This window comes from Streptopelia decaocto, assembly GCF_964273445.1.
Source record: "Streptopelia decaocto genome assembly, chromosome: 1".
NCBI lineage: Eukaryota > Metazoa > Chordata > Aves > Columbiformes > Columbidae > Streptopelia > Streptopelia decaocto.
The window spans coordinates 38,815,747-38,841,014 of record NC_138663.1 but is presented as its reverse complement, the minus strand read 5'-3'; the positions used below and the strand labels follow the sequence as shown (position 1 = coordinate 38,841,014).

At 46.3% G+C, this 25,268-nt stretch overlaps 3 protein-coding genes across 3 annotated transcripts; 2 read left to right on the top strand and 1 right to left on the bottom strand.

Annotated features, from left to right (window-relative positions):
- Positions 1 to 5,123: 5,123 nt before the first annotated feature.
- On the bottom strand, positions 5,124 to 8,336 carry MPST (mercaptopyruvate sulfurtransferase). Its single transcript, XM_082063392.1, has 3 exons — positions 8,206 to 8,336; positions 7,046 to 7,695; positions 5,124 to 6,440 (listed from the first exon to the last, which is right to left on the bottom strand). The coding sequence occupies exons 2-3, from the start codon at positions 7,635 to 7,637 to the stop codon at positions 6,142 to 6,144; spliced, it is 891 nt and encodes a 296-aa protein (XP_081919518.1). The 5' UTR covers positions 7,638 to 7,695; positions 8,206 to 8,336; the 3' UTR covers positions 5,124 to 6,141.
- Positions 8,337 to 8,346: 10 nt separating this feature from the next.
- Positions 8,347 to 17,024, top strand: TST (thiosulfate sulfurtransferase). Its single transcript, XM_082063395.1, has 2 exons — positions 8,347 to 9,014; positions 16,536 to 17,024. Exons 1-2 carry the CDS (start codon positions 8,429 to 8,431, stop codon positions 16,832 to 16,834), a joined length of 885 nt encoding a protein of 294 aa, XP_081919521.1. The 5' UTR covers positions 8,347 to 8,428; the 3' UTR covers positions 16,835 to 17,024.
- Positions 17,025 to 17,141: 117 nt separating this feature from the next.
- CIMIP4 (ciliary microtubule inner protein 4) lies at positions 17,142 to 24,270 on the top strand. Its single transcript, XM_082063370.1, has 6 exons — positions 17,142 to 17,708; positions 20,646 to 20,721; positions 21,320 to 21,948; positions 22,453 to 22,600; positions 23,843 to 23,953; positions 24,163 to 24,270. The coding sequence occupies exons 1-6, from the start codon at positions 17,691 to 17,693 to the stop codon at positions 24,246 to 24,248; spliced, it is 1,068 nt and encodes a 355-aa protein (XP_081919496.1). The 5' UTR covers positions 17,142 to 17,690; the 3' UTR covers positions 24,249 to 24,270.
- Positions 24,271 to 25,268: the final 998 nt, after the last annotated feature.

Genomic DNA, 25,268 nt, shown 5'->3' with positions numbered 1-25,268 from the left:
TGGTGTGCAATGGGTGCAGGACCCTGTCTGTACTGGCCACAGCTCCAGCAGAGAATTAGGGCAAGGATTGTGGCTGTTTGATATGAACACAGAGGCTGGATGTGGCAGTGTATAACCCCTTATCTCCCCCTCCAATAAATCTGCCCTGCCTTTGTTTTCTTCCTTCTTCCACCAAGGGTTCACTCTGTCTCACTTTCTTCCTCTCACAGGCCATCAGCCTCTTGCTTCTTTTTAGGCCCAATCTTGTTTTCAACGCCTTCTTCCCTGGCCTCTCCCATGCAAATACTGCTCACAGGTCAGGGATAGTCTGTATTTAGAGCACACCTTCTTCCATCAACATCATCCTCCATCTGTGGCCAGCACTTCAAGTCTTGCTCACCCCAGGACCAGGTTAGTTAGTAAAACTAAAGACGTATACTACAAGTGAGTTAAGAGGTCAAGGTTCACCACTCCCATCCACAGAGCCTTCTTTTCCACAATATTTAGCAGAAACTTTGCTGGAAACCCCCAGGCCAGGGCACTCCCCATAGTACATTGAAATGCTCTTCAGGAAGAAGTCAGTCCCGGGTGAGTTGCCAGCTGAAATGCAGCTGATGAGTTGGTGGTATGGGCTAAATATAGGCTTGATTTGCACACCATCACCAACCATAGCTCTGAGATGCACCAGCATGTCCTTGTTAAGGTCCATTAAAATTAAGCAATAGAAGAGAGGAGAAATAAATTTAAATAATCCAATGGCTGTTCCTCCTGCTTTGATGATAACTATATATAAAACACATGCACAGAAACAGAGACAGCAGCAAGCAAGGGCTTACACAGGACAATGTGATTGTATAATACCATACAGACTCACTGAGCACCCAGTTAAACATGAGAACGATTGTGCAGATAGACTGAGGGCAGGAAATTCTGGACAGCCACGGGGTAGAGAGGTGATAGCAAGAGCTGAGGAAAACAGAGCAGGGGCAAAACTGAGTTTCTTGGCTGAGCAGGCAGCAGGCCTGCAGTGCAAACCTGCAGAAAGCTACGCACGCTGCAGCACTCTGTACATACATTGCAGCCTGACGAGTCAGCTGGGTGCACGGCTTAGGATGCAGCCTTGACATTGTGGAGCTGCTCTCAGGGGATTGTTGCATTGTGGAGCATCGGTGGGAGCAGGGATCACTGTGTGTGGGCACAGACAGTGTCAATATGTTGGCAGGCTGGGAACACACATCTGGGATTAAACCTGTGTGATCATTTAGTTAATTGACACATTGTGGTATGAGGCACCAGAGATGAAACATTTCCTCTCTCTTCTCTATAGGTAGTGGGAGAGGAGGAAAAGTAATGCTCTGATATTTGCCATTAAGCCAGCAGTGAACTGGGAAAAGTCACTATACTGAACCAGGGGGTTCACTTGTAGCCAACAGAGCCCAACCTGACTGCCAGCTGAGCCAGGCATATCGCAGCTGGAAGAAAAAGGTCCCAGAGTGGGCAGGTACACTGATCTTTCTCCAGTTCCTTGTGTTTCATGCAGTCTGTGAGCAACATACCTGCATTCAAAACAGTGTGTAAAGTCTGTGTGTGTATGTGCATCACTCTGCTGCAGGAGTGCTGGAAGGAGGAGAGAAAACAACCACATAGCACCCAGTTGTGAGCTGAAACCAGGAGGAAGAAGAAAAGCCCCTGCAGATAACAGCAATTACCATTGCTCATTAGTGGGAAGGGACAGCAGTGCTGGCAGAAGCACTGCTTTGGGATTTGGGAAATTTTGCAGGGGAACAAAAGGTTTACAGGGAAATGAAGTGTGAAAGAGTGCAAACTGACTGCCAGGCAGCAGTAGGGAAGGAAGGGGAAGGCAGGGAACAAAGACGACACATGAGGAACAAGGGACTGTGGGATTACTGTTGGAGAACCATTGACCAGACTTTTCACAGAGTCCAAAACTGCTCCAGGACAGAAGTATTGCAGACAATAAAATACACCAATAAAGAGTTTACATGTTGGCCTGGGATTTTCAAATTTATGGAGAGAGCTTTAAAAGCTCCAGTCTCAACTTAGCCACGGGTCAATGTGACCCTTTTCCTACATCAGGGCTGTTTTTTAGGCTACTTTTTGGTCACCATGAGACCTATCCCACTAAAGATATGCTATTCTCCTTTCCCTGTGGTAAATTTTCCACAGGAGGGTCGTGAACATTAGTGATTTGCATTCACATCCCTTTCTCCCCTTCCCAGTTTCCACAGAAAAAACACCCACTGAGTCAGGGACATAAAGATCTACAGAACATTTATAGTTGCAGTGCAAGTCCCCTCAGCTGTTCCATATGTCCAGTAGCATCTGTTATGGCTCAAAATAGGTTTTTGCAGTCTCCAGGCTTTGAAAACATTGTCTCAGTCTCCACAATGTTCCCAGTGCTTTGCCTGCAGCGTGAGAACAAATCTCAACAAAAAGGAGGGAGAATACCAGAAGACACTCTTGGACAGATTTTTTTGATATATGATGTAACAGGGCATAACCCAGAAACACAAAGTATCTTGTCGTGGGAAGTTCTCCATTGCTCCTCTTTGAGGGAAATCATGGCAAAGCTAAGCATCTGGTAAAAGAGTTACCAAAAGCTGGCAAACTGAAGAACTGCTGAGATTTTGTGGTTCAAAATGCAGCTGGGCAGTTCAGTACTGCCAACCTTGGCACACAGACACAAAATCTAGAGCAAGGGGAAAGGAAAATCTTTCTCATAGCTGGTGATCTCCAGGTGGATGGCTGGGCTGCACCAGACACCTGCCCGCGAAACACAGGACAGAGAAAAGCAGCTCAGTCTCAAGAGGAAGCAGAGAGATTCCCAACTGACCCCAGAAAATGCTGAGATCAGGGGGAAAAAAGAAACACAGTGCTTAAGCTGTATTGCCAAAAGCTCTGCAAGGACAAGAGCAAAAGCCAGCCCCCTGTGTCCACTGGAAATTATTAACAAAGTCTGAAAGAATGTGCCAATTTTCTCTAATAACTAAATTTTCCTGGAGAAACAGAGCAGGCACAGCATTCCTGTCTCTTTGTACATAAAGGCCTGGCCACATATCGACAACATCAGCCTCACCTCCCAGCCACACCCAGGGTGTTCTGCCTTCATGATCCAGCAAGGGAAAGGCACTTAGCCTGGCTGATGGTGGGGAAAGCTAGAAACCCTGACCTGAAAAGACATCACAAGCCAGATCCTGCTATAACATCCCACACTAGATAATGATGTCTGTACAGTTATCTTTAATTTGAAACATCTTAAAAAGCAGCAGCACCCCTGTTGCTCGGATTGGGGGGGGTCACAGTATCACAGTATGTTTGGGATTGGAAGGGACCTCAAAAGATCATCTAGTCCAATCCCCTTGCCGGAGCAGGAACGCCTAGGTGAGGTCGCACAGGAACATGTCCCGGCGGGTTTTGACATGTCCACAACCTCCCTGGGCAGCCTGTTCCAGTGCTCTGTCACCCTCACTGAGAAGAAGTTTTTTCTCAAAGTTAAGTGGAACCTCTTGTGTTCCAGCTTGATCCCATTACCCCTTGTCCTATCATTGTTTGCCACCGAGAAGAGCCTGGCTCCATCCTCGTGGCACTCACCCTTTATATATTTATAAAAATTAATAAGGTCACCCCTCAGTCTCCTCTTCTCCAAACTAAAGAGACCCAGCTCCCTCAGCCTTTCTTCATAAGGGAGATGCTCCACTCCCTTAATCATCTCGGTTGCCCTACGCTGGACCCTCTCCAGCAAAGAGTTTAACATCACTTGCTGTTCCCAGACAGCCACCTCAGCCAGTGCTCATCCTTTTATTTTCATGTCAACACCATAATTCAGCTTTAAAAGTTCTGGCACTTTTTTTTTTTTTTAAGTGCTCTCAAGTACAGGCTCCAATCACGTCCTGCTTGACCTGCTGCCTGGTTCTTCCCTTTCCCCTGCAGGAAACAGTTGCTACAAAATTACCCACTTAGGATACAGCAACGTGTTGCTACCAGCCTTTAAAAATACAGTGATTACTTGGGTGGGGAAATTCATAACGCATGGGGGTAGAAAACCTTTCCCTAGCAGGAAGGAGAAGAAAATTAATTAAACCATAAATTAGATCCAGAATTGGAAGCCTTAACAATTTGCAGGTCACACTGTAACCTGCAAAGGAAGCCCTTTTGGAAGTCTAAGCCCAAAGAACTAAATGGAAGTTGGCAAATATAAAGGTTTATTAGTTTATCCAGATCTGCATCTTATACTGCATACTAAAGGGTCACTCATTTCAGATCCCTGCACACTCTCTATGCTCAGCACTTGCTGAAATGCCAGTCCCAAGTCCCTGAAGAGCCAGGTTGTTTGGTTAGAAACAGGCAAACTGAATGCTTTCAGTCACTGGAAATGGCTGGAAAGAAAGGTCAGGCTATACGCATGTGGGGGGAGAACACAGGAATAAATCATCTGGACTGTTAAACTTTAGCTCTGCAAGAGGTGAGGAGAAAGGGGGCTTCTGTGCATGCAAGTCAAACCCAGAAGCCAGGACTGCAGCCAAGAGAGGCCAGAAAAAAATGCAATAAATAAACACTCTCTGATAGGAAAAGATACAGCCCTCATGTTCAGTGGCTACACAGGGACCCTGCAAATCTGTGACCATAAGCACCCATGGCATCCCCTAGAGGGGACGACCCCATCTTCCTCAGATGTCCACAAGTACCTGTTGCTGCAAGACCAAGAGCAGAACCCATCTAATTAACTTTCTAAATCACCAGTGGGTCAGAATAGGTGCAGGTTTTCGTTTGTTTTGTTTTTTTCAGAGGGGAAAAACCTGGAGAGAACAAATTCTTAGGCATTGTCAGGGATATCCTGAGGGATTTCACTCTCAAATATAAGGCAATGGTCTTGGGGAAAAATTGTGGCTATTTGTCTGTAGGTCTCAATTCCCCTAAGTTTTAGGCAAGAAAACAAATGGACAAGGAATGAAAGGAGGAAGATGTTAAGAAGTCCCAAGAGAGAGATGTGCCATTGTTCTTCCTGGGCCAAAGAGCTTGCTAAGGTTAAGAGTAGTAGTTCTACTCAAGGAGAGAAGGAAACATCTCATTTGAATCACCAAGACAAAAAATAAGAGTTCCTGAAAATAAATCATTCACATAAGTTCCATTCAGTAGAAAGTCCTTGAAACACATGTTTATTTACCCTTTTTCAATCCCATAATTTTTTTTTTCCCACCCCCCAAAGGGAATTTTGAACCATGGGGGTACCAAACAGGTTAAGTACACATGGCAGTTAGAGTCTGAGTGCAAGAAGAAATCCAAACCAAGTCTCTAACTCAAGTGCCCGCCTAAGAAGCCATATTTTCTCCTTTAAGAGCTATGTCTTTCCTCAAAGTTTTGCACTTAAAATAGCCATAAAGTGCACAGTTTCTAGGAGAGAGGCAGAGAGCTGGATCATGAGGCACAGTTATACCAGTCTGACCATCCTGTGAGTGAACGTGGTGGAACGTCCTGAGTCATGAGCTTGGCTTGACTCAATTACTTCCCTGTGCTGCCACCAGCACTCTCTCCCTTCCATCTGATACGGTAAAAAGATCACAGATTCACAGAATGGCTAAGGTTGGAAGTGACCTCGGGAAGTCATCTGAAAGGTTGTAGCATGGAGGGTGTTGGTCTCTTCTCCCAAGAAGCAAGTGGGAGGATGAGAAGAAATGGCCTCAAGTTGTGACAGAAAAGGTTCAGATTGGATATTAGGAAACATTTCTTCATGGAAAAGATGTGAAGCAGTGGAACAGGATGCCCAGGGAAGTGGTAGAGTCACCATCCCTGGAGGTATTTAAAAGACATATAGATGAGATTCTTAGGGACATGATTTAGTGCTGGATTTACATTATGGTTGGACTCGATCTTGAGGGTCTCTTCCAACCAAAATGATTCTATGATTCTATGATGTGGTTCACTCCACCTGCTCATGCACGATCATCTAGAGCTGGCTGCCCAGGTCATCTTTATGATCCTAAGCAGCAGCAGGAGTAAGGAGAAAGTGCTGAAGTACCATGTGCCCTTAGTTGTCATCCAACACCTTCACCTCACAACCCTTAACCAGGAATGCTAAATCCATCTTGTCCAAATCCTGTTTCAAGGCAAATTATCTGCACAGGTGGGAGACGAAGCAACTTATTACACCGTCTTCCCCTTTCCCTCAGAAATAATATTTTCAGGCTGCGCCCGCATGTACCATTCCACCCAAGCCCCATCATACACAGCAACATCTGGTTTGCCACAGAGGAATGCTCCCAGAGCCACGTGGCAGGCAGTGACCCCAGAGCCACATGTGGCTACCACTGGCTTTAAGAGGTCCACCTTCTTCTCCTGGAACAGGCTGCGGATCTGTTCAGGGGTCTTCTCTAAGCCAGACTCTGTGAGGAAATCAGTGAAGGGGATGTTCGTCGACCCAGGGACATGACCAGGCTCAATTCCTGGAGGAAAAGCAATACAGATAGGAATTAACCTCTACAGTCTAGGACAAATCCACTGCAAAACCTGCTCTGTTTCACTGGGAGGGATATTTATTATATAGTATAAGTTGTTAAAACAAATACATACATTTTTGTTAAACTCTGCTTTACTAGATTACTGATCACCCAGGAACAATGGCTCTAACCTTCAGGTTACCACATGGACACAATCCTGCCAAGTTCTGTTCCTCCTCTCAGTTGCCTCCACATCTCCCCTGCATCAGAGCAACCCACTCTGACAAGGCACTGACTGAAGCACCTGCACAGTCCCTTCTGAAGGAAAGGGTACACAAAGAGAGTAACTAATATCTTTGGGGTGTATGAAAGCTATGTTCCTCACCCCAGCCCCTCATGAGTAAAAAAAGATACACAGTTTCCCACTCCTGAATTTTCAAACAGCAGCACTTGCCAGGCAAAGGAGAGGATGACCGGTGGATACACTGTCTCAAGTCTCATCTCATAAAGGGCAACTATATTTCCCTTCATTACCTCTAGAGGAATCAAACTGATGGGCACCTTAAATGAAGCCCCTTTTTATTAGGCCAGTGTCTTACAAGGCACATTACCATCTCGGGGCTCTGGCTCTACTCCCTGGAACCGTCCTGCAGCGCGCGCATCCACTAGCTGGAAGCAGTGGGAATCCAAGTTATCTAAGACGTCCTCGTATGTTTTCACCAGCGACTTGTCCAAGGAGGCGTGGAACTCAGCGGGAGCTACCTGGCTCTTCCCAGAGCTCAGCGCATTCCCTTCTCGCTGCCAGTTCTTCAGGCCACCATCCAGAAGGGATACAGCTTCGTGTCCAAAGGCCCGGAACATCCACCATACCCGGGGCGCTGAGAAGAGACCTTGGTCGCTGCCGTCATACACCACAACATGGGAATCATTTCCCACACCAAGCTTCCCCACGTACTCAGCAAAGTCATCAGCCCTGGGCAGCATGTGATCGTAAGGTGAAGTACGGTCGCTGCACTGGTCAATGTCAAAGAAAACTGCACCAGGGATATGGCGCTCCTCAAATTCCCGCTTCGGGTCCCGCTTCATCTTCGGCAAATACCAGGATGCATCCACGATTCTCAAGGCCAGGCTGGGCTGCTGGGACTTGATGGCTTCTGAAAGCCATTTTGCAGACACTAGAGCACGGTAGAGGAGTTGTGACATCGCTCCCGAGTCCTGGCCAAGATTACCTGATTCCCAAGGTCTGCCTGAATCTACCTGACTGCAAAAGGAAGAAAACTGCAAATTAGTGACCAGCCTCACAGAAAACAACTGAACAAAGACGCACCTTGGGACAAAAGAGTTGTGTCTGCATGCAGGTGCTGCCTAAGCCTACCGTGAGGGGTTTGGCAGCTCCATCCGTGGGAATAAAAGGTTTCACAGAGCTCAACCCAAACGGTGTCCCGAGCGGGTCAGCCATGGCACAGTCCTGCCCCGGCCCCGCCGCCTCCCGCGGCCACAGGGCAGCGGGGTGGCCACAGGGACCCCGGGTGAGGGGACCGAGCGCCCCAGGCTGAGTCGCGGCCCCACGACAAGGTGCGGGCTCTGCCCCACCGCGCTCACCGCCGCGGAGCCCATCTCCAGCCGAGGCCTTACGGGGCCCTGGCGCCCCCACGCAGTCTGGGCTGCCACCGCCTCCCGCCCCGGACACCCCCAGCCCCGGCGGGGCCGCAGCTGCCTCCGCGCCGCAGCCGGGGAGGGAGCGGGGTCAGTCCACCTCGGCCCCCCGTACCTCTGTGGTAGGCCTCAGCCGAGCAGCACCCGCCCTCAGTCCCCGCCAGCCATGGCAGCCGCCGGGGGCGGGAGCCGAGACCCTCCCAGCGGGCCGGTCCCGGGCGGTGCGGCCCGCCCCGCACCGCCCCGCCGGGCCGCGCCCGCCAGCCGCGTCCCCCAGCCGCCGCCATTTTGTGTGTGTTGCCAGCGGCGGCGGCTCTTCCCGGCCCCGGCCCCCCGAGATGGCGCCGCAGGTGCTCGGCAGGGCGCTGGTTACCGCCAAGTGGCTCTCGGAGGCCGTGCGGGCCGGGCGAGTGGGGCCGAGCCTGCGGGTGCTGGACGCCTCTTGGTACCCGCCACAGGAGCGAAACGCCCGGCAGGAGTTCAAGGAGAGGCACATCCCCGGGGCCTCCTTCTTCGACATCGAGGAGTGCCGCGACAAGTCCTCCCCCTATGACTTCATGCTGCCCAGCCCATCCCACTTCGCTGACTACGTGGGGCGCTTGGGGGTCGGCAGTGACACCCATGTGGTGGTGTATGATGGGGACGAGCTGGGCACCTTCTACGCTCCCCGTGCCTGGTGGATGTTCCGGGTGTTCGGGCACAAGGAGGTGTCCGTGCTGAACGGCGGCTTCACGAACTGGGTGAAGGAGGGCCACCCCGTCACGGCCGAGGTCAGCCAGCCCGAGCCAGCTGTCTTTAAGGCCAGGCTGAACACAGTCCTGGTGAAGACCTTCGAGGAGATGGTACAGAACGTGGGGTCCCTGCGGTTCCAGGTGGTGGATTCACGCCCCGAGGGCCGGTTCCGGGGGACCGAGCTGGACCAAGGTAATGGAGGTGGGAATGGCACCTACCCCCTGCGCCAAAGCATTATGAGTGTCCATACTAGTCTGGGCCTGGCGACTCCTCCCAGTCAGCAAACATTTTCCTAATGCACAGGCATGCCTCAGCCTAACTCACTGATTCACCTTAAGGGATCCACAGTTGAGCATTTGGATCCCAGTGCCCTCACAAGTTGCTTTTCTTGTGGTTGGTTGTAAAGCTGCAAGAGGAAGCAGCAGAGAAGGTCTGCAGTCACTTGGCTCCAGCATCCCCCATCTCACAGCCTGCAGAAGTTAATCAGACAGAATGCAAATACCGGAGCTGAGAGCTCCCAGGGGTTTGTTCAGGGTCCTATCTAACGCTAGCAGACACGCGCAAACTATCAGTATTCATACAGGCGTCTCTCACCATAATGAATGCACCAGCAAAAGCGCAGGTTTTAGGCAATACAGTAACCCAAGGGACACTTTCCTTCTTGATCTGGTTCCCAGCAAAAAGAGAACTTGCTTGAGCTGATCTTTGTCCTTTTGCTCTCTGCCATTAAATCTAACAAGCTCAAGTAAGAAAAGACCCAAACCTCAAGCCTCTGGTCTGTCAACCTCTCTCTTTTCGATACCCAAAGTAGAAGAAACAAAAGCTGATTTTATAACAAAGGTCAAACACTGAACACACAAGCAGCAGGGGTGGGAGAAGTCCTGTTCAGTGGGGACAGCTGGTACAGCAATGTGCCTAGAATGAAATTCAAGTTGGTTGTTAAAGGAGGCCCTTACTGTGTAATTTAAGCCTTGGTATATCCCAGAATAACTTCTCCTCCGAGAAGGAGTCACAGAAACAGTTTAAAAAGAAATGCAGTTTCAAAACCAAAGCACAAAAAAGCTTAGCAACAGTTGTTGGGTCTGAGTCCAGCTCCATGCTGCAGGAGTGGGCATGTGGTGGTTCTGCGCTGCTGTCACATGGGCAGGTTGTCATTCTGTTCTGACTGTTCTCTTGTGTGTGTGCTGTTGTGCAGCCATTGAGCAGGACACTGCTTCCCATGTCCAAACTCCAGGGTATTTGGCTGTAAATGGCTCTGTACCTGTGGTTCTCGTAAGTGTCCGCAGTGAGGTCCTCCCAAACACATTCAACCTGTGCAAGACAACATGGAAGGTGAGAAAGGTAATGGGTGTGACAGAGGAGACTTGCAAGGGGAGAGGGGTAGTTGATATTATCATTTATTCTGTTCCTTGCCTACTGCAGCCCGTCAAAGTGAAGGTTGAATTTTAACCTCAAGATGTGAATAAAACGCTCCTTGCTGGGAGCTGGTGGACTTCACATCTGTTTCCCAAAGTGGGAGCTGTCACCAGGTGACAAATACCGCAGCCCCTGACAGAGTCTTGAAAGCAGATTTTTCCTTTGAAATGAGTCAGCATGGAACAGTTTATTTGTGGTGGTCCGTATTTGCTTCCCACAGCAGATCCAGCAGTATAACCACTCCAGCTGCAGCTGCTTGTTCCACAGGAGCCTGACAGCCTTCTGAATCAGGCCAGTCAGTAGCTGCACTACAGTCAGCAGTGGGTAAAATGCAGCACTTACACCTAAAAGAGCAATTTGAAATCAATGCTGATTAATTACAGGGGTCATCCAATCAGGGAGGAGAAACGTTGCCTGCAATTTAGAGAAGAAGAATGGTCTTGAGGTTAAGGAACTTGCTATGTTCTCAGGTGATTTCAGTTTAATTATTGCCTCAGCTCTTGATTTCCTAATTAAGTCAATTAATCTCTCCAGTTCCATGAACTCCATCTCTAGAAGAGGCTAATTTCAGCTGACTCTTTTACCTCTTCAGTTTTTCATTTCTTTATAGTACGAATTAGTTCTCCCTGTTTTATTTTTATGCAGCAGCTACCTTGCTGGGATTTTTAAGTACTGTACCATTTAAGGTAAGACATAATACATGGCTAATTTTTAGTTGCTGGGAGAGGTTTACCGAGGTTGCCAGGGTGGAGAAAAATAGATGTCATTTCTATTGGCCAGGTCTCATGGCTCTTAAATACAGCTATTGATTTGGATGGAAAAGCTTGGATGTTCATGCATGGTGTGAAGCGTAAGCCCATCAGATGTGCAGCCCTGACCCGTGCACTGGGTGACTAAAGGTGTCCCTGCACAGTGCTGTGTTTCTACCTGTGATCAGCAGTGGCTCAACCAGGTTCTGCCAGGGTGTCTGTACTCAGGTGCTGTAGGGTACAGAGCTATGGAACCAGCTTGAACTGAGATAATCCCAGGCAGTCCACGGGCAAGGGATAAAAATTAATACGTAATGGTTACCGGTGCTGACTCTCTTGCAGTACTGGGTTCTGAAAACTGAGGAACAAGAATTCTGGCTGAACAAATGCATACAGAAAAGTTGTGAAATTCTGAATTTTTTTGCAGACACCTGAGAGAAGAGGGAAAAGTTGCCAGACAAGAAATCTGTCATCCAAAAAAAAAAAAAAGCAAATCCAAAGTAATTTAATGAGCTTCCAACTATTTTTCTTCTCATTCTCAGCCCCTGAGTCATCCTTTTCTCCCTTGGGCATACACAAAGCTTAAGGTTTTGCCCATTTTCCCAGCTCTCAGTCCTCTCTGCCCCAAACATAAAGCTTTTGCTCAGCTTGAATGTTCAGTGGCAGTGAGTGTGAGAATGAAATGTTGCTGGTTCTTCTCCTCTCTTCTCCAAGTGGAATCTGCAGCTGAGAGTGGAACTGGCTCTACTTTGACCATAAAGTAATACTTAAAGCACAATGTGGAGAGTGAGAGAATTTATCCAAGTCTGTTTCAACTCACAGGAACCTACAATCCAAAGCTGAGGTTGACAAGCATCAGCTTCCAAGATTAGCACCATGGCCCTGCTGGTTCTTAAAGCTGACTCTTCTGGCTGTATATGCACACAGTATTTTGACATTGGTGGCAAAGGCTTATTCATTCGACTGCAAGGAATTCTCAAAGGGCTGGCCAGGATGAAGCTTAAAGTGTTCCTTCCAATGAGTTCATGGTAGGTTAGGTGAGATCACTAATGGTCCTTTCTGAGGCGTACAATTTGAATGGAAGAGCGAGATAAAAAAGGAGGCAACAGAGGAGGTGTTTGGAAAGGAGCAGCTATCAGCAGCCAGCCAGTTCCAAGACCATGGGGAGTTAAATGTGGACAAGGCACATCTTTTATCTTTTTGACATTCAGAAATCCCATCTGGAGCTTTCATCGCAAAGGGAAAGGCTAGAGAGAAGGCACTGTAGTCTTAGCTAGATAAATACCCAACAAAAAATATATATTTAAGCAGAGAATCTTAACAGATGTGGAAAAGAGGGTTAAGCTGTAGAAGATAACATGTAACAGGTCACAAATTGTGAGGGAGGGTTGCCAGAAGCCAAGCTGAGTGAGGCTTGGCAAAAGAAATTAAAACATAACAAAAACTGCTGGACCAAAGTGAATAAAAAGAGAACAAGGAAAGAAAGAGTAAATAGGGTTGCTATGCAGTTAAATGGGGTTCCAAATGAAAGATTATTTGGTACTGCCTCAGAATTATACTGAGGCTGTGCTGCCATTTGTTTTTTTCTTTTTTTTTTTTTTTTCCCTCCTGTGGATAAGTCTGCACAGTAGGGGGAGGGTTAACAAAAAAAAGAGAAGGGAGCAATGATAATTTCTAAAGAGGGAGTATAAACAAAAAATATTCATGTGCTTAAACTGGTGAGGCAGACAATCTCCATCCCAAATATGTGTCAGAAATCAGTCATGACATTGCAATCCCATGAGGCAAGAATTTAATAAATTTAATCAGAGCATGCCTAGGACAGAAACACTAGCAAAGTTTGTATTTGTATTTAGGGTAGGAGGTACAACACAACCTAGGCAGCTGTTGATCTGTTATCATAACATGGGTAGGCTGGAAGGCTTTCAAAAACAATTCAAGAAAAAAAATACTTGAAATTAAGGCAAAATTTAATAAAATACCTTGGTAGGCTTGCATTGCACCTAAGGGCTGTATTTCCTTGCCAACAGAATTGATGTGCCATATGAGAGAAATGGGAACATGTATGCCTGGAAGTTATGTCTGATCTTTTCTTCCAGCCACTGGAAGCACCTATCAGGTATACTTATTCCATTCAGACTTCATTAATACTTTGGACATAATATTAGAGAGGCAGTTATTAGTTCAATGTGAGAAGAGGGCAAATAGCACACGTACTGTTAGATTCCCAAAAAGCTGACGGGAAGGGAGATAAGGAGGATAAGAATAGCTTGTGCCGAAAGCAGATCTGTGGGGCTGGAAGTTGCCAGCATGGTCCCACCATTATGATTCTGTGTTGTATTTCATATTTTTCAGAATCATTGAGGCAAGAGGGAGTTGCTACTGAAATGTGCTGCTGGCACAGCCTGAGGAAGGTTTGATCACACGGGGAGTGTTATGTGAGGTACCACCTGCAGTGATGGAAGTACCAAGTATAATGCTACAGAGTGCAAGGCTGGATGCTTAGGAGCCTAAAACACTTAATTACTTGTGTTTCTCTTACAAGCCAAAGAGCCACATTTGGAGGCAGTAGAAGAGGATAAGACTTGGATGGATTAGTTTGGTGCAAGATCCTCAGATGTGATTTGACCTTGACAACAGCAATTATTATCTTTCTCTCTACCAATCAAGATACTAGGAAATGCCACTGCCTTATCCAGAAGCCTGGTGGTCACCTAGAACTGTTTCTAGGGTGTTCGAGGCAGTGAACAGTGTGTCTAATGAGTTCTTACTGGGTTTAGGCTGAGGGTCTGAGGCTGTTGGATGCGCTGAGCACTCGCTTCCAGTATGTTGGAGCAATAGCAGGAAGGGAGAAAACCTATTTCAGCCACAGGGCAATGTCAGCTCAAGGATAAATGCTGTATGGGCTGACTGTGACAAACTTAACAATGCAAATGCATATTCCTCCTCACATGAGCAACGAGGTGTCTCAGTGGGAAGTTTCACGGCATCAATCCAAACTGGGTCTGAGATGGATGCTTTTATGATAGGGAGCCTATGAGGTGATCCCTGTAGTAGCTGGGAGCCAGACTCTGTAATCCTGGGGTTCTTTCCTGGCGTTTCTGAGGGTGACTGCATGAATCTGGCAGGGAGTTTACTCTGTGTCATATAAGGCAGGAGCAGATGTATCATCTCCCCCATTCAGATCCCAGCTGCATCCAGCCTCGCCTTCCAGTCCCGTGTTTCTCTGCTCTTGTCCTAGCAGAGAGAGCTGATAAAACTTCCTCAACCACTCAAGAGCACTTCCTAGGCAGTCCAAGAGATTGTGATTGTGCAATGTCAGCTCCTTCTTTCAGCTGAACACTCACATACGTGAGCAAATGCAGTTGCTACAGAATTCCCCATCTTTTGCTGAGTGTAAGCACTGGTGTCCAGCTCCAACAGACTTTTGAATCTCTGCAGCAAGGAAAGTTTCCCTGTAGTTCAAAATCAAAAATACTCTAAAATGATACTGTTCTTTTCACATCTGCTCAGCTCCTAACTGAAGAGTTGTTTAAGGGTGGTGAGTGTCTGTCACAGCAGTTCCCAATAAGAGAAGGGTTACAAGCATACCTATTTTAAGATGTTTGAACAGTCTAGGAAAGCAATCATGACCATGGGGCCTGGGACACCTAAGAACTGTACTGGTGGCCCCACAAGCTTCTGTGAGCAAGAGCTGGCTCTTGCCACCCAGGACTTCTTGACCTCTGCACTTCCCAGTGCCCGGGGATGGTGTGAGAGCATTGTTCTGCAGCTCACAGACTTGTCTGCATTGGGGTGATCACCAGCACTGCAGCAGAGCCTTGCAGAAATCCCTTGCCAAATGACAGGGTCAGGACCATTCACTCTGGGAAAGTGGTAGCCTAACCCTGGCATGTAATTCTCCAGTAAGAAGATCTGCAGTCTAACTACAAACAAGGTTTTTTTGATACTCATTTTTTGGATTATTTTTATTTCCCCTCTGTCACACAGACACAATATTAATGAATGTAGGTTTTGCAGTTCCCTGTACTGGAGTGATGAACTGTTGTTTTCTGGAACTGGAAAAAATGTGGTGAAAGCATCAGTCCAAAACATTGTCTTATTTTTTATTTTCTTTTTAATGTTAGTCCCTCCAGAAGTCAGCAGTTTTTCTCGTGACTTCTCCCTGTAATGCTAAACACTGAAGAGTGCATGAGGTGACTAGTAGACAACAGTGTGAGATTTGTAAGATACTCGGGGAAGATGAATCAAGAGACAAAGAAGGTCCATCTGGAACAGGGAGAGATCTTATGAAGCTGACTCAGGGTAGCTTTGATTGTCTTTAGGTTCTCAGTCCTTGTCAAGCAGAGCAAAAATCCTCTCTTCAATACCCAACCAAAACCCTGTTTTCCCCTTGTGACATATCTCATCTTGTTGTGACATCACTTTACATGAGTGGTGAAACCACAGTATCATTATGATGTGTGATGTCAATCTCTGACTAGCTGTACTCCAATCACTTGACTATGACAAAGTTTCCCTGCCCCAATCCCTGAGATCAGTTGCCCTGATGACTTAGGCACATGCAAAGCTGTCAGTGAAAAAGATTATACTATTTATGTGGCTTTCCCAGGGCTGTCTTGTTAGAAGCTCAAACCTAGCAAGGAACCGTTCCCTAAAAAGCATTTTCAACGTAATATGTAATGTTTCCTGCTCCAAGGAGGCTTGATCCAAAGCCTCTCAAAGTCAGTGGAAAAGTTTCCAACGAATGTAATGGACTTTGATTAAGCCCACAGTGACAGTTTGAATTTGATTAAAATCTTATCCACCATAATTTTATATCTGCTTTTCTCAAAAGACCTTGTTCTTGAGATACAACTTTCAACTTGCCTGGAGTGGTCAGTAATGCCAGTAGAAAAACAGAATACCTGCTGATTTTGTCCATGGAGTGGATAAAAAGTGGTACAAAATCTAAATTCCCACTTCTCTGACCCCATTGCCCCAGGTTATCTGCCTCAGCAGTAATGTGGCTGACTTTAAGGTTGCATTACTTTTCTAAAATACAATTTTAAGGTGACACAGGAATTAACACTGATCGAATAGCTACTGTCACAAATGCCACATACAAGCCATACTTCCTGCTTCTGAAAACTGTGCCACTACACACTGCTGGCACACTTGAGGAAGGTCAGAAATGCACTGCTGCATTTTTCTTTACACAGAACCCCCTTAATGCCTTTCTTAGCTTCTTTTCTGTGGTGGTTCTTTGATTCTTGTCATATCTAGGGCTTCTTCAGATTCCTACCTCTCATTGCTTTCAGGGGAGAATAGTTTGCTAAATATTCTGGATGTTTTGACTTCAGCAAAGTTGAATAATCTTTGTCCTTCTCTTTTTAGCCCCATACTGCTTTGCATCCTCATCATTACCTGAAATAAATTAGTATTAATATCTTGGAGAGAGTGGAAGTATCTGCAGTGATGTCTCATTGATGTTTCTTCTGTAGGTGTCTTTCATCACTTATGTTAATGTCTCCTTGCTCATGTTTACTTTTCTTGTTCTCTCTTTCAGGGCTGGAATCTGGTCACATACCTGGCTCTGTGAACATACCCTTCCGCTCATTCCTAACAGAAACTGGCCACGAGAAGAGTATTGAGGAGATTCAACAAATATTCCGTGAGAAGGAAGTGGATCTCTCAAAGCCGCTGACAGCCACGTGCCGCAAAGGTGTCACAGCATGTCACATTGCCTTGGCAGCCTACCTGTGTGGCAAGCGTGATGTGGCTGTTTATGATGGTTCCTGGTCAGAGTGGTTCCACCGTGCCCCACCTCACTACAAGGTCTCTGAGTTGAAGCGCAACAAGGGCTAGAGGAGGAAGAGTTGTTCTTGGACAATGAGATCTACCAACTGTCTCCAGCCCAGGGTACAGGGAAAGGGAGGAGGTAGAAGTACAGAAAAAACATGCTAATTTATATTTTGTCAGTTTTTCTAGTAAGGATAATGAGATCTCTATCAATCTGTCGGTTTCTCATAGTGAATAAAATCTACTTCTAAGATGATGCATCTGGAATATTTCTAATTCTTCCTTGTTGCCTGTGATCTACTTGTGCGGGGTGGGAAAAGCAGCTTTGCAACATGGAGAGTTGCACTCTTCCCTGTAGACTTGCAGAGATTTTGGTGGCCTGGTGAGAGCAGAATGGATGAAAAGTCTGGGACTAAGATATAATGCTGGGTGCTGGACACAGGAGGCTCAAGCTGTGGTTCTGTCACTGACTCAATGGCAGATATTTTGCCAGCTCACCATCTCCCCTTTTCTGAAGTAGAAAACTGGAGCACCTTTCCCTGCATCTCTGATGTGGGTCAGTGAGCTCATGTGAAGCATTTGGAGGTGCTAGAAGATCCAGTTCTGCTGGATTATTGTGACTGTGTTACAAAAGTCTCCAAGAAATCCTGTGCATGTGATGAGAACTTCTGGGCACAGGAGTTTCATGAGACATGAGCCTTTTACTCTCTTCCATGCCTGTTTTTTTCAATCAGCCAGGATGGCCCCCATCTCTACCATGTTTCTTCTGGTTCCCGTGGAGACCACAGCTCATAGATAGAGGGAGGGTTGTTCCCTAGCAACCATCTCTCCTGTTCAGCCTTCATCCCACCTCTGTACCTGGACTGGACGTCAGCAGGACCTGCCTGCTTGTAAAAATCACTGTGGCACCACATCAGGGATCATGGACCAAGTGAGAGAGGTAGTTATGGAAGAGGTTTTGCCTTTTATTAAACCCTGGAGCTTTTATTTTTTTTTTTTTTCTTAAAAAAAAATCAAAAGATAAAAGATCTGGTGCCATTTTGACACCTATGCAGCTTCTCAGGTCTGGGGAGTCACTGAAATCTCATATTTTGGAGGCTCAACCAGATGTGGAAGGCCCATGAGACCTTTCTCGTGGCTGGTGAGAAAGGCATACCGATTCCTACACCTGGCTGAGGAGGTTAATTTTCTGCCTGGGAAGGACAGCTTGCTTCTTTCCTCCATAGCTGCATGTCAGGAAACTCAGAGTACTAGGCTATGCTAAACATACATTTTTAGGGTTTTTTGTGTTCTTTTTTTTTTCATTTCAAAAGAAAGATCAAGTTTAATAATTTTTAGCTCTTTGATCAAGATACGTCTTTTCTGGTGTGTCGTCTCTCACAGAACTGCCAGTCATGTCCTGCCCAGAGGTGTGAGTGAGGGGGAGAAATTGCTCAGGTTCATGGTCTGGAAAACAGTATACACAGTACTTAAGGTCCACAAACAAAAGGCTTTTATTTTACAGCTTGGCCCAAATGGTATATGATTTGATAGCAGAAGGATTTATGTTATTGTAGGTTCAACTGGTAAACATAAAAAGTTTGTGGCATATGCGGGACTGTAAATTTTACATTACTTTGTTACTTATACAAAAAGAAAGAAAAAAAAAAAAAAGTAGAAGTATGGGAAAGAAAAGAGAGAGAAAGATTTCACCATCCTTATGGCTCCTCTTTATGTGTGACGGAGTTTGCAGTCTCGGATCCAGTGATGCGCGGTGTCCTCCAGTGTCTTGTTCAGTTGATGCGGTGAGACTGGCGGGCAGAGTGGTCCTCAGGACGGTGGGTGGGGGCTGCCAGTGCTTGCACAAGGTGGGCCTTCATAGCCCTCTGGGTTGCCCACTTGTGTAATTTTTGGTCTTTTGTAGAGGTGTTATTGCAAAAGATAGAAAAGTCGGGAGGGGGGTGATTGCAAAAGATTGACAAACCTCCGGCCATCTTGAAGGGTCTCAGCTTTTCCCTATCTGCCATGCCAGGCGTACCAGAAGGTGTATCAGCCAGCCGGCCTGGTCTGTGGCTCGTTAGTTTGTCGTTGATATGTAAATCACAATTCACCTTATACTGAATGTACCATCTCCTGTGGCTGGATGAACTCATTTTGCCACAATGTTTGAGCCATTACCCTTATCAGTCTCTGACACTGCCTTAGCAGAGAAATAACTAGACGTAGTTGTGTGGTTTCTTTTATCCAGGATGACGGTAAAATGGCCTTCAAGTCCTTCTTGGCATTGACATGCAGGAGTCTCAGAGTGGTGTTTTGACTTTGGACCTTCAGGCTCAGAAGTAAAATGAACAATAAACAGTAACAGTAACATTATACACAATTACAAACTAGAAAGTAGAAACAGTTGCAGGATTCAGTATACTTTTGTCCAGGAGGAACTGGGGAAAGGAAAGTTATCAGTGAACAGAATTTGGGAAATGAGCACATTGCCTCATTACACAGAAATCCTGCTTTGTTGGAAGAAATGGGAGAGGAGAATTTTCTACAACAGCAGGCTGGAAAGTTCGTTCTGCTGAACATAGTAATAATAACAAACAGACATGTTTTTGTTTTACTTAAGGAGGAGGCCATTAACACAGTTTATTTAGCAACACAGATTCCTGCACTTTGGTCATGTGTACATGTTTGGCTTTTCTTTAAAAAGAATGAAAAATCATGCAGAGAAGAAACAGATCCCACCTTGTGAGCCACAACTGGTTTCCTCTCTTCATCTCTTGTGGCCCTGTTCTTTTTGTGGGAGAGGTTCTGTCTCTTAACACATTTGCAGAGCACATAGCACTGACTCCTGGAATCTGATTAATAGAGTAACTTCAGCGTTAAGATCCCAATGTTGTACCAGACATGCTGCTGTGAAGTGGCACAATGTAAAATACAAGCTGCTGGTTCAGGTCAGCCCTGGCGAGTTAACTTTGAAGCAATGGGCTTCCGGCCCCATCAGCAATCGTGTCTTACTTCCAAGAATTAGTCTCCAGAGCAGAAGGTAAGCATCTTATGTCATGCCATGACCTAATTTGGCAAATGCAAACATATATCCCTACCGGATCCAGATGCCATGTGTACCTTTGCTGGTGCCAGCAGGCTCACAATTACCATGTTCACCACTGTGGGCCATGGCTTCAGTTGTCACCTGTCACAGATCCTGCTGGACTGAGGAACACAGACCATCAGCAGGAGACAACTGAGGATTACACAGACATTCCCTCTGCAGGAAAGACTTGAGCTTCCTCCTAGTGCAGGAGGCAGTTTGCACAGGCTGAGTGTTGGATCAATCACATCAGCAGGACTAGCACAGCAAAACAGGATAGTCTGCCAGAATCAGGGAAGAAACTGTGTCTCCAGCCTGTTTCTCTTCCTTTGCCTAGACAGCATTGCACAGGCATTTTCTGTTTATCAACTCCTCTCCCAATTTTTTCTGGCACCAAAGGAAGGAACTGTTGTAACTGCACAGCACATGACAGATCTGATATCTCATAAGTGCTTCAAAATAAAAAATTACATTTTCACTGAGGTATTTTTCCATTTTGGCTTGTGTCTGCACCACTGCCTGTGAAAACTCTTGCAGCTCGGTATTCCTTAGAGGCACTGGTTGGCTGTGTTGTAGGCAGGCTGTCCCATGTGAGCTGTTAATGTGAAATCCTGCAGGACTTCTATGCTTTTTTAAGAGCATCATGGGTTGTAGGACCAACCAAGCAGGCAGGCAGGGACAGCTTGATCTTTATCTGGGGAGGTGTATAATGCATTTGTGTGAGAATAACCTATCTCATCTAAAGATGAGCAGGGCCACCATCCCCTTATTTCCTGTCTTTGAGCCTGATGCAGCCCTTGTTTCTCTTCCAAGGAGGTGCCAGAAGTTCCACCTTCCCATGCACCTGACATGGCAAAAAGTGACTCTGTGCTGACCAGCAGTACTTCAGGTAAGCGAGATGGCAGACAAAGCTGTCCCTCCTTCAGACCTTGCTTTGCAGCACAGTTTGTGAAGCCATGTGTCACTCCCTCTGTCCCTTCATGCAGATACCCCTGTGAGTGAAAACTACTTGGAGAGGGATCCCATGTGCCATGGGCTGATGGGTTAAAATCTCCCTGCCCCAAGTCCAGTGGAGGACTTGTCTTACTACCTCCCTGCACAAGCACAATAAGGCACTGACATGCTGTAAACTCATCAGCAAATACTGATGAGCCACAGAAACTATAACTGCATGTTCATGAGAGTGAATCATGGATTGGAAGGGGCCCTACACATAAGAAAATACAGACCTTTGCTTTTACTTCTATGCTTCTGTGCATGTTCATCTCACAAGAGCTTTTAAGACTCCTCAGAAACATTCACCTGGTTCAGCAAGACGATTGGTATAACACTGCTAGGTTGTTGGTTTTTTCTTTCCCTCTGAGACCTTTAATGTCTCTGTTTGACAATGACACAATGACATGTCGGGTTGTTTCCAGCTCCATTTACAGTACCAGCTATTATCAAAACAGTATCAAATTCATTGAGCTGTTATTTTTGTCTTTAAGTGAAACCTAAGGAAGTGAAAAAGGAGCTTCTTCCAAAAGGCTTACGTCCCAGCAGACAGAGAACATCCCAGAGGAGCTCCAGCAGAGCCTCCTGGAAGACCCCCAAGGACCCAGTGGCTCAAGGAAGAGCAAAGAATTCCACTTCTATTAAATCCCAGGCATCTCCTTCTGCAAAATGTGTTCAGACTGAAAACCAGAGCAAAGAGAGTCTCCAGGCTAAAACTCCCCCCACGCAGGGTCTTCATTCAAGAAGCCTTGAAGAGGAAAGAGAAGATACTTCTGCCACCAAAGACCCCATAGTGGTGCAGAAGCCAATACAGAGCAGCAGCACTTCCCATCTGTCTGCAATATCCAAGCAGACAGAGGCAGAAGACATCAAATCCATCTCAAATGCCCAAGAACTAGTAGCAGGCCAGCAGCAAACACTGAGGTCTAGAGGACATGGATCTTCCCAGAAGACTATCAAAGTCAGCTACAAAAAAGCCAAGGAGACCTGCAGCAGATTAAGTTCCAAAGAGTCCTTAGAGTCATCAGAGTCAGATATGAAACAAGAATGGAAGCAACTTCTGGAGAAGAGAAACAGCAAAGATAAATGTGCCAATGCAGATGAACTTACTAGCGACGAAGAGGTATTGGAGGAGGCCATTTCATGTATCCTTTGTGGCAGGTTGAAGGCTGTTTTTATGGTGTAGCAGGGGGCTGAGTGGGTGGGATATTAGCAGTATATTAGCAGTTTCTAGAAGACATGCAGCAGGATTTGAGCTTCACACTATGGAGCAGTGACACATTCTACAGCCTTTCCCACATCTTTTTAAATTTTGTTTTTCCATCCGCCTTTCATTTATACGGTTCCTGTAGCCAGTTCCATCTGAGCAAGGCAAAACAATGTGGTGCGAGGACCCAGACCAGAGCCCAAAACCATCATCCCATTCTAATTCTCTGCCTTTTTACCAGTCCTAGTTGTCCCATGCAATTACAATGCCTACAGAAGCTGCTGAGAGAGACTCGAGGACAGACCCAGATCCCAGGGACAAGTCATAGCTGAAAGACCTGTGCAGGGGTGGAAATGCCAGGAGTTTGCTGCACTTAGGGAATATGGACTGACAGTGTTTCCTTGTTACTTGTGTTTTCAGGAACGGCGAGCTCTGTGCATGGCAGCATTAATCATGGGACAGAAAAGACTCAGCGACCGTACTGAAATGCTGAAAGACCCCTTGAACTGTACACGTTTTGCTGATTACAACCAGCTGGGTTTTCACCTGAGGTCAAATATCTTCCAAGGTGAGGAACCATACATACCTGTGCCTGACCTTCAAGCTGATTCTGTCATCACTTTGCCTGGGCTCAGGGCAGCCACACTGCTTTGGGTAGCGATCTGACTGTAGGTGATCCTCACTTTCCCCTCGTATTCCTTCTGTCCACAGTCACTGCTTTTCCAAGCGGTGGTGCTTGAGGAAATGAAAGCTAGAGCCTCCCTTTCCATGTATTCTATCACTTTCTTTCCTTTCACTCTTCCTTTCCCGAGATGTGAAAAGCGCAGGTGTATCTTCACCCCTGTCCTCCATGTTCAGAGCTGTCCAAATCCACATCATTTGCTATTCAATGTTCCCTATCATCTCCAGTCTCAACTTACCTCTGGTTCCAATACCAACACTATTTCTTTTCAACACCTTTAGAGATGTGGGGCTCTGAGATGTCTTGCCCAAACCTCTGTTTCCATGGTCCCCAGGGATCCTTCCATCTAAACAAACATTGGGAACTATACTTTCATTCCATTATCATTACCACCAAATCCAAGAAACTCTGAAATAATTTTCTCTGACTCTAGTTTCTCATGTACCAGCATAAAACAGATTCCTTTTCCTTATACAGTATGTTCCATGACAAGACCTTGCTGGGTATTGAAGCCTGCATTGTCCTGGGTTTATGCAGTCACACAGAAAGGAAGGACATCTTTCCCCAGGGAGGTCAAAATAGTTATTATCAAGTATAAGGTACAATAAAAAGAAAGGTGAAGAGGAAAGGTTGAGGGATTAAAATAAAGCCCCCTCAAATGACTAAAAGTCAAGGGGGGATAAAAAGAGAAGTCACAGTTGAGCATTATTTGTAAGTATCATGGCAGAAAAAGGAACTCAAGAAGGCCTGGAGTGGTAAGATGGTACTTTTTGTGGAACTGTGCTGCTGAGTAGGAAGTTACTCACATGAATAAGGGGATTGAACGGGAGATAAGTGGGCACTTGAATGAAGAAAGGGCACTTGGATACAAATAAAGATGGTAACTTGTGGCACCCTCTGTGTGTGTCTCATACTTGAGGATGAAAAGCAGATAAATTGGCAAACACAAGCTCCCTCCTGATGATGATGAAGCTGTTATTCAGCACCTAGCCACACACTTGACCAAAGGTACTGCAGTCAACACACGCCTTTAGCCCCTGAAACTGCTGATGTTGTTCCCCTGCTTCAATTCCAGGACCGCAGTAGGGTGGTTTCTGCGTACAGTTCTTTATTTGCTCTTCCTTGCAGGTGGCCCACTGGAGAGCCGAAGCTTGATGAAAGATTCCTACACCCCTGATATAATTCAGAAGGCAATCAGGGATCCTAAGAATTGGCATGGAAGGAGGACCGATGAGCTAGGTATGGCTTCTGCCAGGAAAAGTGCATTGTTGGATTCCTGAGATGGGTGCTGCTCCTGTCAATGACAATGGATGGGTTTGGGCAAAGGTGCAGGGGGGCTAGAAATTGGCACTTTCACAAGAGAGAAGCTCTACAGTGAGAAAAATCCTTGAGAGATAATAACATTAGAAGGGAGGCTGTGACTGAACTGTGATTTGCCTTCTTTACAGGGAAATGGCATCAGAAAAATGCCCTAAATCTTAAACTACAGAAAGCACTGGAGGACAAATATGGGAAGAAAAAAGAGAAGCCTTAGAAGATGAAGGTTGAGGTTTGGAGGGCATTCGGCGAGTGATCTCTTTCCTCAGCCGTCTAATAAACCTCCACATAAAGCACAAGCTCATTACTTGCTAGTTGTCAACAGCGTATTTGTTGCTGGTGCTCTCTTCCCCTCTCAATTAGGATGCCCTTGGGGAGAAGAATGCAAGATAAATCTGAATATTAATACAAAAAGAAAAAAATCACTCTGTTGGTCACTAGTTAGGTGGTCTTGATTAGTGTGTGAGGCACACACCTTTGCAGAGGGATGTGGAGGTGACCAGCAGTCCAGAGAGAAGTAGAGGAGATGCACTGGGAATGAACCGGAGCTGCCCAAGGACCTGAATGCTGCTTACCTCTCCCCACCCTGAAGGCTGTAATACTGCCACACAGGGAAGCTTCAGAGCTCTGTGTACGTGGCAGCTGGACACACCAAGCAAAGACCCAGCTCCCTGTTGATGCTTCTGAGGTGAATTTGGACTCTCTGCCAGCAACGTACCAAATGGTGTCCACTCAATAGCCTGGACACAACTCCATATGATTGGCACCAGGTGCCTATCTGGGATAGGAAAGAAGGGCTCTCTGCCCACCACTCTAGTTTTGTTGTATTATCTGCCACTTGGAGGATTTCAGGGAAAACTCTTACCCTGGCAGGGAGCAGCATTAGCATGCAAAAACAGAAACTCACCTGAGGTACTCATTGGGGTATTCACTAAAGCCCACACTATTTGCAGGCCAAGCCAATGCAAAAGGTTTATCCCACCTAAAGGAAACAGGAAATCTGCAAGAACCCCCAGAGCTTTTCCAATCTGCAAATCACCCCACTATGAGAATGGACACTTAGAGAAGCTCTCATAAGCCATAGTCATCCCTGTCAGCTTTTTCCTTAACTCAAAGATAAATGTCTCTCAGAGGGAAGCATGTGCATTCACCATACAGTCTGCATAATCTGAAGTTCAGAGAGTATATCTGGACAGTAACCAAGGACCACCCAAAGGCTTGAATGATGCAGGACATG